This window comes from Physella acuta, unplaced genomic scaffold (assembly GCF_028476545.2).
Source record: "Physella acuta isolate Inbredline_101_S28 unplaced genomic scaffold, ASM2847654v3 ptg002720l, whole genome shotgun sequence".
In the NCBI taxonomy this organism is placed as follows: domain Eukaryota; kingdom Metazoa; phylum Mollusca; class Gastropoda; family Physidae; genus Physella; species Physella acuta.
In genome coordinates this window covers 21,912-37,019 of record NW_026734150.1, presented here as the reverse complement: position 1 = coordinate 37,019, position 15,108 = coordinate 21,912, and the positions used below count along the sequence as shown (strand labels likewise).

Here is a 15,108-nt window from a genome sequence, read left to right as displayed (position 1 = left end):
ATATATATATATATATATATATATATATATATATATATATATATATATATATATAATGAAGATAAACCACCCCACCTTAAGAAAATCCTAACTACGCCTCTGGTCATAAAATAATTTTAAAATGGTTGCACACTTAACAACAACCCTCTACAACTGATACCAAACACAACACATATTTAACATTTATTTCAAACATAAATATTTGGCAAATATTGACTTAATCAAAATTAAAATACACTATAATTATGTGTTTTGTAACAAACAATATTACTGATACTAATCATTATAAATACGAATGTCAAAATATATTAATATTTTATATTATCGATTTAAATCAGTGTGATTAAGTTTATTTCTGAATACCATTTTTATTGTAAATCTCAGTTTAAAAAAATCAATGAATTAGGATAAGTTTAAACTTATTTAATATTTACACTTGTATTTATCTTTGAACTCCTGAATCTGATCAGATGTAAGGTATCTTCTTTGTCATTGGAAGTATCTGAAACCTTACGTGATTTTTTTTTCTGGAATGTTCAGAAAGTCATCCCAGGAATTGAATTCTAGCTCTCTAATGCTGGAGTATACTGTTAATCATCAACGCCATCATCAAAGTTTCAAAAGTTTAGCATCAACACCAACATCAAAGTTAACAAAGTTAAACAACAACACCAACATCAAATTCCACAAAGTTACACATCAACATCAACATCAAAGTCCACCAACTAAAGATATGTTGAACGACGTAGCGTTGATAAAAATTGGTGGTATATTGGTAGTGTTCTTGGTGTGTTGAAATTCTGGAGGGAGGTTGAAGAGGTCGTAAAGGGAAGCAACCCATGAATTGCAAGCTATTATCAGCATAATGATTGCAAATGTATTAATTGGAAGTCCACTTATAACCTAAAAGAAAAAGTAGTTAGTAATTATTTTGTACCATTTTAGAAAAACGTTTAACAAAATAATTCATCATCCTAATTAATAATTAATAAGTAATTAATTTAAACTGACAAACTAATCTAGTATTATCTCCCTATTTTGTACATTTGTGTGTTGTGAATAGCTTAGTTAGTATATATTTTGATTTGGTTATAAGTTATTATTACTTTTCTCTCTTTGAAAAGATGTTCAGTGATAAAACATTGATAAGTAACCATTTGGTTTTGACTAGCAAATTTATATTGTTAAGACTATAAAAGAAAACTATTTTCACTAGATATTTTGTAAGTAAACTTCTTTTTTTCAATTCTAGCTAGTTTCTATTAGAGAGCTCTACACAGAATAGAACAGTAGACCTATAATAAAATAAATCCGCAACTGAAAGTCTATAAATACATTATTAATGGCTAAATGAATTTATAAAAAAAAACCAAAAACAAAGCACTATCTGATGATACATTCGCGTTGATTTGCCATTTTAACTTTTATTCTAATTGATTTACTCATGATTTCATACTAGCTTGATATTAATCATTTACAAACAGCTATTTTTTCTAGCTTGAACTGATTGTAATGTGAAAATATACCATCATTAGCAAATCTTCAAGTAATCTTCTTGTAACTTAAGTAACCTTGCGTGGTTCAGTACTCACCATGTCCTTGACCTTAAGGTAGCCAGTAGCAAACACGATGGCGTTGGATGGGGTCGCCACAGGTAGCAGGAAAGCCAGGGATGCAGAGATGGTGCAAGGGATCATGAAGTACAGGGGGTTGACCCCTAGCCTTATAGCCTGGACATAGAACATTAGGATCATTGACACCTAGCATGGACATAGAACATTAGGATCATTGACCCCTAGCCTTATAGCTTGGACATAGAACATTAGGATCATTGACACCTAGCATGGACATAGAACATTAGGATCATTGACACCTAGCATGGACATAGAACATTAGGATCATTGACACCTAGTCTTATAGCCTGGACATAGAACATTAGGATCATTGACACCTAGCCTTATAGCCTGGACATAGAACATTAGGATCATTGACACCTAGTCTTATAGCCTGGACATAGAACATTAGGATCATTGACCCCTAGCATGGACATAGAACATTAGGATCATTGACCCCTAGCCTTATAGCCTGGATATAGAACATTTGGATCATGAAGTATAGGGGTTCGACACCTAGTCTTATGGACATAGAACATTAGGATCATGAAGTATAGGGGGTTGATCCCTAATCTAAAGCCTGGACATAGAAAAATAGGATCATTGACACCTAGCCTTATAGGAAGGATATAGAACAATTGGATCATTGACCCCTAGCTTATAGCCTGGACATAGAACATTAGGATCATTGACCCCTAGCTTTATAGCCTTGACATAGAACAATTGGATCATTGACCCCTAGCCTTATAGCCTGGATATAGAACAATTGGATCATGAAGTATAGGGGGTTGATCCCTAGTCTTATAGCCTGGACATAGAACACTAGGATCATTGACCCCTAGCTTATAGCCTGGACATAGAACATTAGGATAATTGACCCCTAGCTTATAGCCTGGACATAGAACATTAGGATCATCGACCCCTAGCTTATAGCCTGGACATAGAACATTAGGATAATCAAGTATAGGGGGCTGAAGACTAACCCTTGCAACAGTTTAAACTAGATTAGCAATTTACAATGTTTTTTTTTATAAATTAGGATTTTACTTCCATTGTAATAAATAGTCAATTTTAAAGTAAACTTCTGATAAATAAATTTACATAACTACGGCATCATTCTAATACCGTAAAAAACTATTTATTCAGAAAAATTTGTTAATTTGGAGGGTTGAAAAAATGTAACAATTTCATGGATGTATCGTTGTGGCTTTTTATGAATTACAAATTGAGGCAACTTCATAAGGAAATAATGTCGAAATTTCAAGGAATGGGTAATTTTATGGGTTTAAAAAATGAGGTTATTTCAACTATTTTAAAATGTGGTAATTTCGTGCATCTTTAAAAAGGTTGCAATTTCATGAATATAAAATTGTGGTAATGACATGGATTTTAAAAATGAAGTTAATTTTATGGATTAATAATATGGTCACTGCAATAACTTAAAATATGTGGTAACTGCATGTATTAAAAACGTGAGTTTTACATGCATGAAACACTAGACAAATTGCTCACCAGGTCCCCCACTATCGGCACAAACAAAGTTGTTGTGGCCGCGTTGCTTGTGAATTCTGTGGTGGCGGCCACCAGTAGAGTCAGAAACACACACGTCAGCCAATGTGGCAACGATGAAAGACCTTCTAGATGTGTAGACACCCAGGCTGATAGGCCAGATTTCTTGAGAAACAAAAGCCAAACTTTTAATAATTATCACATTATTCAGTTTTGTTTATCTATAGATTATTAAGAAATATGAATTTACTTAAATAATTTTATAAACCTAAAGTATTTTAGTTGAAAGGAATTGGTTCGTATCTTCCGAGAATTTTATATTGTATTCTAAAAGATTATCGTTTTGTTTAAAATTGGTATGTTTCACGGATTTTTTATTAAATTCGTATGCATGATTCACAATATTAGCTAACACACTGTTTGCTTTTAAAGCATACCGTGAAGCTAATAATACATAAAGCATACTTAGGCTAATGGCACCTAAAACATTCTATAGCATACTGAGAAGCTAATTGTCCTTAAAGTAAAGCATACTGTGAAGCTAATTGTACCTAAAGCATACTGTGAAAGTAATTGTACTTATAGCATAATGTGAAGCTTTTGGTACCTAAAGCATACTGTTAAGTATTGGTTCCTAAAGCATACCGTGAAGCTATTGGTACCTAAAGCATACTGTAAAGCTATTGGTACCTAAAGCATACTGTTAAGTATTGGTTCCTAAAGCATACTGTGAATCTATTGGTACCTAAAGCATACTGTGAAGCTATTGGTACCTAAAGCATACTGTAAAGCTATTGGTACCTAAAGCATACTGTAAAGCTATTGGTACCTAAAGCATACTGTTAAGTATTGGTTCCTAAAGCATACTGTGAATCTATTGGTACCTAAAGCATACTGTGAAGCTATTGGTACCTAAAGCATACTGTAAAGCTATTGGTACCTAAAGCATACTGTAAAGCTATTGGTACCTAAAGCATACTGTGAAGCTATTGGTACCTAAAGCATACTGTAAAGCTATTGGTACCTAAAGCATACTGTAAAGCTATTGGTACCTAAAGCATACTGTGAAGCTATTGGTACCTAAAGCATACTGTAAAGCTATTGGTACCTTAAGCATACTGTGTAGCTATTGGTACCTAAAACATACTGTAAAGCTATTGGTACCTAAAGCATACTGTAAAGCTATTGGTACCTAAAGCATACTGTAAAGCTATTGGTACCTAAAGCATACTGTGAAGCTTTTGGTACCTAAAGCATACTGTAAAGCTAATGGTACCTAAAGCATACTGTAAAGCTATTGGTACCTAAAGCATACTGTGAAGCTATTGGTACCTAAAGCATACTGTAAAGCTATTGGTACCTTAAGCATACTGTGTAGCTATTGGTACCTAAAACATACTGTAAAGCTATTGGTACCTAAAGCATACTGTAAAGCTATTGGTACCTAAAGCATACTGTAAAGCTATTGGTACCTAAAGCATACTGTGAAGCTTTTGGTACCTAAAGCATACTGTAAAGCTAATGGTACCTAAAGCATACTGTGAAGCTATTGGTACCTAAAGCATACTGTGTAGCTAATGGTACCTAAAGCATACTGTAAAGCTATTGGTACCTAAAGCATACTGTAAAGCTAATGGTACCTAAAGCATACTGTAAAGCTATTGTTACCTTAAGCATACTGTAAAACTAATGGAACCTTAAGCATACTGTAAAGCCATTGGTACCTAAAGCATACTGTGAAGCTATTGGTACCTAAAGCATAATGTAAAGCTATTGGTACCTAAAGCATACTGTGAAGCTATTGGTACCTAAAGCATACTGTAAAGCTATTGGTACCTAAAGCATACTGTGAAGCTATTGGTACCTAAAGCATACTGTAAAGCTATTGGTACCTAAAGCATACTGTAAACAATAGTTACCTCACAGCCTTCCGCCATAGCAAACCCGCCCCCCATGAGGAGGAGCACACCCCAGGCCATTTTCTTGTTGACGGTGCCCCAGTCTAGCAGGGGCTCGTAGCCCATTTGGGACTGGATAGCTCCAGCTGTGGGCAGAAATTGGGATTTTGTCAAATATTTATGGGCAGAAACGAGAACTTGCCGAATAGTTATGGACAGAAAAAGGGATTTTGTCAAATATTTGAGGGCAAATTAGTTAACTTGAAATTTAAAAAAAGTTAACTTAAAAAAAAGTTAACTTAAGTTTTAATTCACAGTTAAGTATTAATTAGGTAAATTATTCAGATTTTTATAAGTCAAAGTTGCAATATATCATAGACAAAATCGAATTTTTTAACTCGAAGAAGGTATAGTGTTAGTGTTAGAGGGGGGGGGGGGGATTGGTTATTTTTTTTTTTCTTTTTTAGAATGTAGGTATTTATGTAATACCCTATTCTATATCAATATAAATATTGTCTATTATCATTTTACCTAACAAACAGTCAACTATTGGGTTATTGTATTTCTAATTGGAAGATTTAGGGCGTAGGCTATAGGTAGGTTTACAATTAATCTATGACTCTACGAATTTTTTGAAAAAAATTGGAAAGCTAGGGTTACTCTAATAATTGTGTGGTAATTAATTAACTAATATCGTTTTTTGAAGCACGTCTTACAAATGTCAGGTTTTGATGAGCAACACCTCAGCCATGCCGGTACCCGAGCAGGTAAGATAAACAGCAAGACAGCAATCAGAATCGCAGGTGTGGAGTCCCCCACATACCTGGAGAAGGGACAGGTCATTGAACTTTGTTAAAGTGGTTCTCTGATTTTATAAAAAAAAAAGTTCTTGTATAGGAGTAGCAAGTGGAAGCTTTTGTAATCAAGCACACAATTAAAATAAATGTTGATAAATCTCGACTTTTTTCACCTTTCTGAACTGAAATCAATAACAGTTTTGCATTCTTGCCTGTATACATGTGTGTATGTGTGTGTGTGTGTGTTTTATACGGTAACTTGAGTAACTTTTCAGATAGGCGGACGACATTTCCTATGTAAGAATAAGATCTTTTGCGCGAATCCCAGTAACTGGAAGTCGTACTATATTCACTATCCGTTTTTTTCTAAACCCGATAATTTAAGTATCGTTCAAATTAGGTGAACCCAATATTAATTAAACAAAAACTAACCAAATAGTAATGAATCAATTAATTAAAGAAGCAACGAACCTAGTAGTATTGAATCAATTAGCTTAATGAATAAAGAAGCCACTAACCCAGGCTTGAAGAAAGCGTCCCAACCCGGGATAAATCCCGGCTTCCGTGTGACCCACAGGACTGCCAACAGCACAAAGAAAATGGTCACCAGAATTTCAGCAAAACTGTTGACAAAATCTTGCGTGAATACATTTTTTAAATAATTGATTTAAAATATCCTACAGTAAAATGTATGTTTTAGTGGCGTCGTTGCGAGAACAAATTTTGCGAAATGCGAATCTTTAGGTTCGATGACTTTGGGAAATTGCACCTGACGCGAATCATTAAGTACATAATCTAAGCACATCTCCATGTGGTTACGTTTTCGCGGATGATTCATAAACTCATCAAAAGCAAATTATAAGTGCTCGTTTAAAGGGGATGGGCAGAATTAGAAGCAATTAGGAGTCTATTTCATTTGGCGGGTATCGGACAGACGCAAACTGCTTCATCATAGCAGCTTTGTGAATAGTAGACGTTTGTATCACTTGCATGTGCTTTCATCGTCCATGTGATACTTCTAGCTAAACACTCTTCAATATGATGCCACCTCTTCAAAGATATTTTATGCTTAACCTTCTCCCCCTTGACCCTATAGACAACATTAAGGTAACCAACCCTTTTAGATCAGACGGTGCAGGCAAAGTAGAGTTCATCTGGCTATCTCACCATGGTAAATGAAAGGATAGCTTTTGAGTATTATTCACAGCCGAATTTTCGATCAGACGGTCCAGAGTGCAGACGAAGTAGAGTTTAACTGTTTATTTAACTATGGTATATGAAAGGATAGCTTTGAGTACTATTCACGGCCGTCTTTACATCCCGTAAATATTGCCAGGTACCCATCAGAGCTGAGTGAACTCAGGAATATCCTGCGGATTCGAATTCATGAACCGAACTCCAAAATGTCGTGTTAGTAACGTTCGCTCTATCTCCCAACCACCCCATACCACAACATAGCGTCAAGATAGATGACGTACCTCATGGGTCCAAGTTTGATATATTCTTTTCTCAGCGCCACCCTGACTTTCTCGTAAGACGTTCTGTCTTTCTTCCAAAATTTCAAGCAACTGTTTCAATTATATATTACCGTTAAAACTGAATCTTATAAAAATATTGAAAATAACATTCTCTCAATAAAAAAAAACATCTACATCTTAAAATATAAAATCTCATTTTAAAAAATCATAAAAATCCCCTAAAAATCTAATTTTAAAAATCTCATTACGAATGTCATTAAAATCTCATTGAAAAATCCCATAGAAATCTGATTTTAAAAATCTCATTAAAATCTCATTAAAAAATCTCATTATAAATGTCATTAAAACTTACCTTAGTCCCTGTGAGTAGAGCTGCATCCACAGCCATAAAAACAGCAATAAAATTATGGCTAGAGGCATCCCCACCCCCAACCAGTTGGCGAAGTTGATGGGATTTTTGGCGTCGTATTCTTTGTACAGTCTGGAACATAACACAGTTCATGAACAGTTGGTAAAGTTGTAGCAAGGAAAGAACATAATTCATGAACATTAGATAAAGTTGTAGCAAACAAAGAACATAATTCATGAACATTAATTAGTAAAGTTTTAGCAAATAAAGAACAAAATTAAAGTACATTTGTTAAATTTATATTTTGAACATTTCGCAAAGCTGATTATGTTCTCAGTATCACATTTTCAAACAATTCGAACAAATTCTGTAAACTGAATGAGTTTAAATGTTTCTAAATGGAAGGGAAGAGGGGGCGGGGGAGGTGGGGGGGGGGGGTTATTATGAAAATAAGTAATTTGCATTTGCATAAACTGAATACCGATTTTAATTTTTTTTTTAAATTAGATCAATAATAATTTAATTAATTAATTAATGTGGTTTAATCAACTTCTTATATTTAATGAGAGAGCGAATACACAAGAAGTGATTATTGAGTAAAACACTAATGAAATCACGTCTTACACGTCTGCTAGTCCTTTAAAAATGACGTTAGGTGGCGTGCCAGTGAGCGTGGCCACGCCCCCTATGTTGGCACTGAAGGCTGTGGACAGGGAGAACGTCTTGGCGAAAGCCAGGAATTGTTTCTCTTTTTCTTCTCTCGTCAGCGGACTCCTGGGGGGAAAGGTAGACATTAGGGGATCCTTGTGGGTGAGGGTAAACATTAGGGGATCTTAGTGGGTGAGGGTAAACATTATGGGATCTGTGTGAGTGAGGGTAAACATTAGGGGATCTGTGTGGGTGAGGGTAAACATTATGGGATCTGTGTGGGTGAGGGTAAACATTATGGGATCTGTGTGGGTGAGGGTAAACATTATGGGATCTGTGTGGGTGAGGGTAAACATTAGGGGATCTCTATGGGTAAAGGTAAACATTAGGGGATCTCGGTGGGTGAGGGTAATTTTAGTGGATGCTGTAATGTACACATTAGGGGAAGATACACTTATTGGACGCACTGATTTGAGCCTGCACATGTAGAAGCATATAGGCCTACATTTATTCAATACACTAATACAGTGGCGTAGCGAGGTCGGGTGTCACCCGGTGCGGCACTTAATGGTGTCACCCCCTCAGAGGCGTAGCGACCCTTCCCGGGGACAAACTTTCAAATTTTCGATTTGCACCCCCCCCCTCGAACTTTCGATTTGCACCCCCCCCCCCTCGAACTTTCGATTTGCACCCCCCCCCCCTCAAGTTTTTCTCTATATATTTTGCTATTTTTTGCCTTGGTGTCACCCCCCTAAATGGTGTCACCCGGTGCGGTCCGCACCCCCCGCCCCCCCCCCCCTCGCTACGCCCCTGCACTAATATTCACATTAAAGGACTCATCTATGAGCAGATGAACGTATTTGATACATTAAAATACACATGAAATGAATCCTGACGGTATGATCAACTTTTTCGGTTTATTTATGTATTTTTTGTGCACATTAAACTACATAAAGCTACATATGTTGTCATTTAATCACATTTGTTGTCATTTGGTCACATTTGTTGTCATTTTGTCACATTTGTTGTCATTTGGTCACACTTTTTAACTGAGGGTGTTAGTCTGAGTGTGTTATACTGAGAGTGCTATACTGAAGGTGCTATATTAAATCATACACATACCTTTCATTATATTAACGGTTACTCTATGTTTTCCATAGATACATCAACACTTACATTTCCTCATCGAGGCTTACATTTCCTCATCAACACTTACATTTCCTCATCGAGGCTTAGTTTCTCTTTATCCGTGATACCATCACTGTGGTTGTTCTCTGTGGTCTCCTCTGTGACCACAGTCACCATCAGATTCTCGTCCAGTAGGGATTCTTCCTGGCTGTCTGGAATCGTAGGACGTAAGTCATAAGTCAGATGACTTTGTCCAGACACTCAGGGAAACTTACGTCATAAGTCAGTTGACTTTGTCCAGACACTCAAGGACTTATGTCATAAGTCAGTTGATTTTTGTATGTACATTTAGGGAAACTTACGTCATAAGTCAGCTGACTTTTGTATGGACACTCAAGGAATCTTACGTCTCAAGTCAGATGAACTCAAAAGGGACGGTTACGTCATAAGTCATAAATCAGCTGACTTTTGTCTGGACACCGAGAGACTTACGTAATAAGGTAACATACTTAGGACATACATTGTAAACATAGTCATATCATGAGGCAAAATACTTTGTATGAATACTTGTACGAATCGTAAGTTATAAGGCATCACACACGTTGTTAGAACACACGTAGAAAACAAGTCATACTCATAATGTCCGCAACCCCCACCCCACCCCTCACTTATAAAAATCCAGCTGAATCAGCCCCACCCTATACCCTGCACAACGATAGTGTTGTTGTTCAAAACTCCACAAATGAAATTGGGCATCAATTTTGACCAGTTTTTGGATCAATAAAAACCCTAACGACTATTTTTGCTTTTATTTTTCAACAAATCTGTAATTTATCCATTCGGTTTCAGATTTGACCTTTAACCTGTAAAAAAAGTTCCCCAATTTTTTTTTTGTTTTTGTTTTGCTCTGCTCTGACCAGCCACCCAATAATTTATCTATCCCACAAGCCTTGCAGTGGTCTGAATTATCGCGTGGAATGCTGGGTACTTGATCACGTGATGCGGGCATTTATTTATTTTTGGCTATTTATCTCTCCCCGATATAGAATAGCTCGGAGGTGGGGAAGGGGGGGGGGAGATTGGGGCATGCGCAGAAGAAGGTCAATGGAAATGAATGAACAGAAAGGGTTAATCTTATGTATGACACAATCATAGCATGCCATACTACATAATTTAGACGCTACCTCCTACACTTCTGGTAGACTGCTATTTCTGAGTAAAGAGAAATTGATAAAATATAAACTTTTATAAAATTTCATGAATTATTTCTGATAAAATATTCCGGCGTATTTTTATATCGGATACTTAGCACATCTCAAAACCACTTTAGATCAAGGCTATCTATATTATAATTAACTACAGTTTTTATGAAAAAAAAAATCACTGAACAATATTAAAGGACAGTATTGACTTTAAAGCTATAGGCTACGACTACCTTTTTTTGGAATAAGCCAATCAGATTGTTTATCTATAGTCACCCCACACACTAACTGTTTGGGATTGAATTTAAAAGTAATTCACATACACTTGAATAATAGCCTACAAAAAACCCGATATACGTACAGGCAAACGGTTTTTATTGATGTTTCTTACATAAACTAGACTGATAATATTTTAGACTATTTTGAAAAAAAAGTTGTTTAAAAAAACTTAAGAAATTTAAACTAAAATTTAGGTTTGTTACTGAAGTAAATTTTTGGTAGTTAACTTTTAAGCCTATAAGTCGAGTACCATTCATTGTTGTCGGGTCTTTGTTAACTTGAGAAAATGTTAACATACGTAAATTTTGTAGTGTTAAATAATTTTCTAAAGCTGTGAAGACGTACTTAAATTCTGGCATTCACGAATCTGCAACAAAATGGCCGCCACTATAGGCATCATCATGGCGGTGGTTGCTGTGTTGCTCATCCACATAGACAGGAACCAGGTGGGTAGCATCACACCCAGGAGTAGCCTGTGGGGAGAGGGAGGGTGTTAGAGGGTAGCATTAAGGGTGGCCTGTGGGGAGAGGGAGGGTGTTAGAGGGTAGCACAAAGTGTAGCCTGTTGGTAGAGGGGGTAGCACTAAGTGTAGCCTGTTGGTAGAGGGGGTAGCACAAAGTGTAGCCTGTTGGTAGAGGGGGTAGCACTAAGTGTAGCCTGTTGGTAGAGGGGGTAGCACTAAGTGTAGCCTGTTGGTAGAGGGGGTAGCACAAAGTGTAGCCTGTTGGTAGAGGGGGTAGCACTAAGTGTAGCCTGTTGGTAGAGGGGGTAGCACTAAGTGTAGCCTGTTGGTAGAGGGGGTAGCACTAAGTGTAGCCTGTTGGTAGAGGGGGGTAGCACTAAGTGTAGCCTGTTGGTAGAGGGGGTAGCACTAAGTGTAGCCTGTTGGTAGAGGGGGGTAGCACTAAGTGTAGCCTGTTGGTAGAGGGGGTAGCACTAAGTGTAGCCTGTTGGTAGAGGGGGTAGCACTAAGTGTAGCCTGTTGGTAGAGGGGGTAGCACTAAGTGTAGCCTGTTGGTAGAGGGGGTAGCACTAAGTGTAGCCTGTTGGTAGAGGGAGGGTGTTAGAGGGTAGCACTAAGTGTAGCCCGTTGGTTGATGAAGATTGTAAGACAATGCTGTACTTTAAGATGAACTTTTTGGTTAGCGGGGCACATAATGGATTCATAAGGTATGTTCTAGTTATGTTTCTGTAATTAATTATTTTAATTAAGCTACATTCTGCCTATAATGACCAGAAAGGTATGATGATGTTTGCAGGTACTGACCACTTGGGTTGTGGCCCCACCATGGTCAGTGTTCTGAGGGCCAGACGTTTGTGGAGGTTCCATTTCTCTACGGCCACAGCTACGATCAGACTCCCTAGGAACAGCATCAAGGTGTCCTGTGGTCAAAGACAGGTGGTTAATTACAGGTGGTTAATTACAGGTGGTCAAATACAGGGGGTAAATTACAGGTGGTTAATTACAGGTGGTTAATTACAGGTGATTAATTACAGGTACTTTAAAACTCATGGTCAATATCAGGTGGTCAAATACAGGTGGTCAATTAGAGGTGGTTGACTGCATATGGTCAAATACAGGTAGTCAAAGACAGGTAGTCAAATACAGGTCAAATACAGGTAGTCAAAGACAGGTAGTCAAATACAGGTCAAATACAGGTAGTCAATTAGAGGAGGTTGACTGCATATGGTCAAATACAGGTAGTCAAAGACAGGTAGTCAAATACAGGTAGTCAAAGACAGGTAGTCAAAGACAGGTAGTCAAAGACAGGTGGTCAAAAGACAGGTAGTCAAAGACAGGTGGTCAAAAGACAGGTAGTCAAAGACAGGTGGTCAAAAGACAGGTAGTCAAAGACAGGTAGTCAAAGACAGGTAGTCAAAGACAGGTGGTCAAAAGACAGGTAGTCAAAGACAGGTAGTCAAAGACAGGTGGTCAAAGACAGGTAGTGAAATACAGGTCAAATAAGGTAGTCAATTAGAGGAGGTTGACTGCATATGGTCAAATACAGGTAGTCAAAGACAGGTAGCCAAAAGACAGGTGGTCAAAGACGATACATAAAAGACAGGTTAGAATTACCCGTATCAAATTTTTTTTAAATGCTGTTTGCAAATAATATGTTGCTTAAGACATGCCACATTACGTGAAAGAATGTGTTACTTGCAATTTAAAAACTACACTCTCACAGTTTTTAAATGCCTCGGGCAGAGGGGTGGAATATTATACAGATGTGGGGGTTCAATGACCAGTCACGTGAGCCTTACCTGGACGTAGGCCATGCAGACGGTCTTGGCTGACATGATCCCAAATAGCGGGAACAGCACGACGGGCAGCAGTGACGTCATGGCCAGAGGGATGATCTCCGTCACCCAGTACACGCCGATGATGATGACGCAATAGCCGCAGTTGGCCACCTGCAGGGGACATAAATCGATATGGCTGGTCAGTCATTGGTTGGAACTATCGGCCACTGGTCGTGGCTGGAACTACTGGTCATAGCCAGTCAGGATCTGGGTTACGGTTTGGAGATTAGGTTTACGATTCGATTTTGCATCGGGTTTATGTTTGTAAAAATGTGTGTACAATTTTAGCTTATTTTGAAAGATTTAAATTCACTTATTGTGTTAGGCTCATTGTTATATTTAAACACAGATTTTAGGTGTAGGCCTGTAGGGCTGGGGTGTCGCCCTAAATTAAAGTCTAAGTTGATGGTCAAAATAATGTTTAGGTTTAAGATTTTGTATAACCGTGTTCTTTGTGTTCAGTATCGTTAAGTTAGGCTTTAATTTTAGGGCAAGGTTTCGATTCGATTAAGGGTTTAATTAAATTATTTATAATGTTTTATTTAAAGTCATGAGTTAAGTTAAGGATTACTTTATGGTCTGCTTTCTACACAGCACCATCCAACATGACCTGTACAGCTTACCTTGAGCTACAACAACGGAATAACTCGTCAGATTTCATCAGTAGCGTAGCGAGGGGGGGGGGGCATATGTCCCCGGGCGCCGACCTTAGGGGCGCCAAAATGGGTTGAAAAAATTGAAAGGTTGAGGGGGTGCAAATCGAAAGTTTAAGGGGGGGGGGTGCAAATGGAAATCTCGAGGGGGGGGGGGGGTGCAAATCGAAAGTTTATTCCCGGGCGCCGGGAAGGGTCGCTACGCCTCTGCATCCCATACCAACTTAAAGTAAACCTACTGAGTTCATGTTTAATCCTTTTAAAAACAGTAGCACCACATTTTAAATTGAAAAGTGTGGTCTAGAGTTTCACCTGTAAAAAAAAACCCTGCCGCCATTAGCCTGGTTTATGTACAGGTATTTAAAGAATATTTATCTATTCGTGATTTTTCGTAAACGGCTTCAATAAATAAGTGCAAGCAGAATTAGGTTGAGCTAGATTGTTTACTTTCTGGTGTAGAGGGCGCGAGGAGCGGGTGGGGGGGGGGGGGGGTATAGGGGTGATGAAAATAAAAAAAAAATTACGTGCGTCATTAGTTGTTTTTTTTTCTTACTAGCTCGGAAAGCGTGAGGTTAATTATACAAGCGATTATTTTTTTTTTCTTGTTTTTCTTTGCTGCAAGAGTTTTCATCATCATAACTGTGCTATGTTGATCGTGTGTGTATGTAAGTGTGTGTGCTTTTGTGTGCATTTGTATGTGTATTTCAGTGTTCGTATTGGTATGTTTGTAAAATGCTGTGTGAATGTTGGTCTGTGTGAGTTCGTATAAGTGTTTCTTTCATACTTGATTATTCGGGGGGGGGGGGGGGAGATGCGGATTGAAAACAAAAAAAATTATGTATTAATTGTATTGGGGTGGGGGTGTGGCGGGCGGTAGGTGATAAGATGCCTGAAAGAAACAGTGGTTCGTTTGTATGTGTGGAATTATGTATTTCTAGTTCAATACTCTGCTAGAACCAAGCAAAGTGCTTCTTATGTTTATTAGAGCAAATTAAAAAAACTAAACTGTATTTTATATACAATTTTTATATTTTAAATACATGTGACGATTTTACAAGTAAACCAGTCAAATTATCCCTTGATCAATTTAACTTGTTAAGATAAAAGTGGATAATTTCAGTCCCAAAATGGACTTGGGGATTATCATTTTTAATTTTTTTTTTTCCAGTTCTCGTTGATGTAACAAGAAAAATATGAGTTTTTCTCAATAATAAGAAAAAAAAAATTAAAAATGTACGAAGCTCTAGCCTAAT

The 15,108-nt window shown here is 37.4% G+C and overlaps 1 protein-coding gene across 1 annotated transcript; it reads right to left on the bottom strand.

Annotated features, from left to right (window-relative positions):
• Positions 1 to 13,338, bottom strand: LOC131934038 (Na(+)/citrate cotransporter-like; the record flags this gene model as incomplete). The annotated part of the gene is made up of 13 exons (XM_059290453.1): positions 1 to 903; positions 1,593 to 1,730; positions 3,126 to 3,287; positions 5,042 to 5,166; positions 5,737 to 5,843; positions 6,336 to 6,440; positions 7,296 to 7,385; positions 7,648 to 7,776; positions 8,269 to 8,418; positions 9,509 to 9,632; positions 11,247 to 11,374; positions 12,169 to 12,284; positions 13,164 to 13,338. Coding segments are annotated over 13 exons (1,741 nt in total), but the record flags the coding sequence as incomplete, so codon positions are not given.
• Between the last annotated feature and the right edge of the window lie 1,770 nt (positions 13,339 to 15,108).